The sequence below is a fragment of the Rutidosis leptorrhynchoides genome, chromosome 2, assembly GCF_046630445.1.
Source record: "Rutidosis leptorrhynchoides isolate AG116_Rl617_1_P2 chromosome 2, CSIRO_AGI_Rlap_v1, whole genome shotgun sequence".
NCBI classification, from domain to species: Eukaryota; Viridiplantae; Streptophyta; class Magnoliopsida; order Asterales; family Asteraceae; genus Rutidosis; species Rutidosis leptorrhynchoides.
The window spans coordinates 480,566,372-480,570,135 of record NC_092334.1 but is presented as its reverse complement, the minus strand read 5'-3'; the positions used below and the strand labels follow the sequence as shown (position 1 = coordinate 480,570,135).

The 3,764-nt window shown below is 37.1% G+C and overlaps 1 protein-coding gene across 1 annotated transcript; it reads right to left on the bottom strand.

Moving 5' to 3' along the window:
* Positions 1-2,072: 2,072 nt before the first annotated feature.
* On the bottom strand, positions 2,073-3,356 carry LOC139889429 (protein ALP1-like). The gene has a single exon (XM_071872382.1). The coding sequence runs from the start codon at positions 3,354-3,356 to the stop codon at positions 2,073-2,075; it is 1,284 nt and encodes a 427-aa protein (XP_071728483.1).
* Between the last annotated feature and the right edge of the window lie 408 nt (positions 3,357-3,764).

Below are 3,764 nucleotides of genomic sequence, written 5' to 3'. Positions count from 1 at the left end.
GTACCAATTTGCTTCTGGCATCATAAAATGACGGTAGAGGGTCGGATTGAGAGATTTGGGAGGCGATGACTTCGTAGCTTTCGTTAAGTCCGGCTACGAGTTGCAAAACCAAGCGGTGGGGTTCAACTTTGGATCCCTTGTTTGCAAGCTGATCAGACAGGTTTTTAAGTTCTTGGCAATATGCCGAGACGTTCGGGAAATTATCGAGCTTGGTGTTCAGGAACGTGTTTTCCAAAGCAAGTGCCCGAGAATGTTTGTTGTCGTGGAAGATGTTATGAAGACGTTCCCAAGCTTTCTTTGCCGTAGTATCCGGTTCTAAAACGATATTGAGGAGATCTTTAGAGATCGTTGCATACATCCACTAAAGGACAATAGCGTCCTGTCGGTTCCAAACATCCTGGGTGACGAGTGGTACGGTACTTTTTCCAGTATCAGATGGTGCATATGGATGTTCGGAGGTGAGATGCTCAAGAAGATCGTGAGCACGACAATGAATTTTGAAAAGTTCACACCATGATGCATATGAACTGGTTTCCACCTCGAGTTTAATCGGAACCGAATGAATGATATGGTTGATTGGTTGTGCAATGGGGGTTTTTGAATTGTCAGAAGTCATGGTGAATGCTGATTAATTGAATAAAGAAGGAAAAAGAAAAGGACAGAAGGAGATGTGATAGAGAAGAGAAGCTATCGGATCAAAGGCTTGATACCATAATAGATATAATGAATTGTCTGCCTTCTCATTCCACAAAACATCGTTATATATACAAGAGGGTTGGTACTATTTCTAACTAATATTTCTTTATAATAGGAATACATAATCTCCTAGATAAGTACCAATATTGACTATATCAATTCTATATATACATCGTTGACTAATAATAGTATATAGGTATAATAATATAATGAAACTATATAACAAGAGGCTTTTATTAAAGATGAAAGTACAAAACAACAGAAAAAAATACCAACGAGCCCCGCATATAGAAAGCGTATTATCTAAATGCGAGCCTTGCCATGCCGCATAAAAAGATTAACCAAATAACGCAATAAACGCTACGGGCTTACAATAAACATAACGCACTGAAACTAAAGAACTTAACATTGTGATCAAGAAAGCAATACAAACAGAATGAAACTTAAGATAAAGAGACTTGATAAATTATGGTTATATATAATATTAGTAACTCATGCGTGTGGATCCTTAAATTTAACATATATATGCATCATCAATGTGATCAAGAGTGATGGACCCTTATATTGTGGTCAAGTGCATTGTTTGTTGAATGAATATGAAAATACCTTATATGCATGTGCCTTATAACGCCAAGTTGAACCATGTTGGCAAATGACTATGGGTAACATGTTTACAGTTTACCCATGATGTGACTCATGGGCTACAACATAATTTAGAAATCAAATGTAGTTGGGATTATATTGGATATGATATCTTCTCCTCTTATATTAAAGTCCTTAGTTTAATGCATGTATTACGGAGTAAATTAGTTGATTTTAGTGTAAGAGATCAACGTAAACAATGTACCAAGTCTAACCGAATATTTTGAAATTTCAACCAGAAATTATATTATAAGTATGTACTATTATTTAGTCACAGTTTCAAATCTATAAATGACTCAAAACTTCTTGGCCCGTAATATTAGCATAATCCAACATTGATGGATGGGTAATCATGAATTTGACGTATAAATTAACATGTAACTAGCTTATGCATGTATGCAACACAAACCATGATCTGATAGTCACATGACGATTAGACCATAGATAATGGTGACTGTGACGCGGAGTGGTAGAGTTGCACTTTTTGGGGAAAAACTGTGACTAGGCCATGACATTTTGGGGGGGAGTTGTAATGGGGGGCTTTTGTCTTGGTAAGCGTGACATTTCCTTTTTTCTTTTTTTTATTGTTTTTAAATTATTTTTTATTTTGTTTAATACAAAATATAAAATTAATTAGACAAAAGTACATTAATTATTTATAAAAAAACATTACAATTAAAAAAAAAATACACCCAAAAAAAAAAAACATTACAATACATTATTAAAAAAAAACACTAGTTATGCATCGAGCGAAAGTTTGGCGGGAGGTTCCAAATATGAGCCGTTAAATCTTCACGAAGTTGATCGTGCACATCTCGATCGCGAATCTCTTTCTCTCGTGATCGACGATCTTTGACCCTTCTCCGAATATTGCGACGAGGCCGGTTTTCGGGTTTATCTAACCATTCTTGTTCCCAAGTACTTAACGCAAACCCGTTATCTTCTTGTATCATGTTGTGCATAACAATACAACTATACATTATCCTTCTCATCTTATTAACACTCATAACTCGTGCCGGTGTTTTTAAAATCGCAAACCGACCTTGTAAAACACCAAATGTACGCTCAACATCCTTTCTAGCACTCGCTTGAAATTTAGTAAATTTTTTTCTAGGCTCTTCAATAGGAGTCGTATACCCCTTTATTAGTGTTGTCCAATCGGGATATATCCCGTCCGCCAAGTAGTAACCAAAGGGATACTGGTTTCCGTTTACTTCAAACGGTAAAGGTGCGACTCTATCCTTACGAAGGGAATCAAACAACGGAGAATGATTTAACACATTAATGTCATTGTTTGAACCCGCCATCCCAAAAAACGCATGCCATATCCACATATCGTATGAAGCAACCGCTTCAAGCATGATCGTCGGGTGACCGTGATCACCTCTCGTATATTGACCTTTCCATGCAACGGGACAATTTTTCCATGCCCAATGCATACAATCAATACTACCCAACATTCCCTTGAAACCATGATTCTCCTCGTGCGCCGAGTACAACCGAGCAATGTCAGTTGCATTAGGTTTCCTCAAATATTCCCGCCCATATAAGTCAATTATACACTTGCAAAAATTATTTAAAGTAACATAACCCGTTTTTTCCGCCATTTTAATATATTCATCAAATATATCCGCGGTCATCCCATACGACAATTGCCGTAACGCGCAAGTTATTTTTTGAATAGTTGAGAAACCAAGACGTCCAAGTGCATCCGGACGTTGTTGGAAAAAAGTAAAATGATCGGGGGCATTAGGAGTATAAGAGTGTTGAAGAATACCGTCTTTGATGCGGAGAAATAAAACTTTACGCATCCGAAATCGTCTCTTGAAAATGTCGTCTGGAAACGTCGGATTTTCACAAAAGTAATCGTTCCACAATAATTGACCCGCTGCTTCACGATCTCTATTTAAAAAACGTCGTGGTTGTCTTTGAAAACGAGTTATTGGTTGGATTTCTTCCTCTTCTTCGGACGACGTTGAATCGAATAACAAATCGATACTTAAGGCTAAAAAATCCATATTTTTTGTTTCTAAAACAAAGAAAATATATAAACTTTTATATATATGTGAGTGTGTAGTGAATAAAAGTGTGTTAAAAATGAAAATAAAGAGTGTGTATTTATAGAAGAAAGGAAAAAAAAAAAAAAAAAAAAAAAAAAAGCCAACGGCTACCTAACGGCTATGAAATTTCCACCAATCAAACCGTGCCACGTGCTCTTCTCGTCCGTTTGTCACAGCGTTTTTCCAAGACAAACGCCCCGTCACAAACGCTCACAAATGCCCCATTCCGGGCGTTTGTGGGGCGTTTGTGGGCGGGTTGGGTACACATACGCCTGCGTTATCTATGGTCTTATGACTTTCCCACTAAAGTAGAAAGGAAAGCTAGGTTAGAAGTTCGAAATCTTTGAGCATCAAAAAACCCCTATG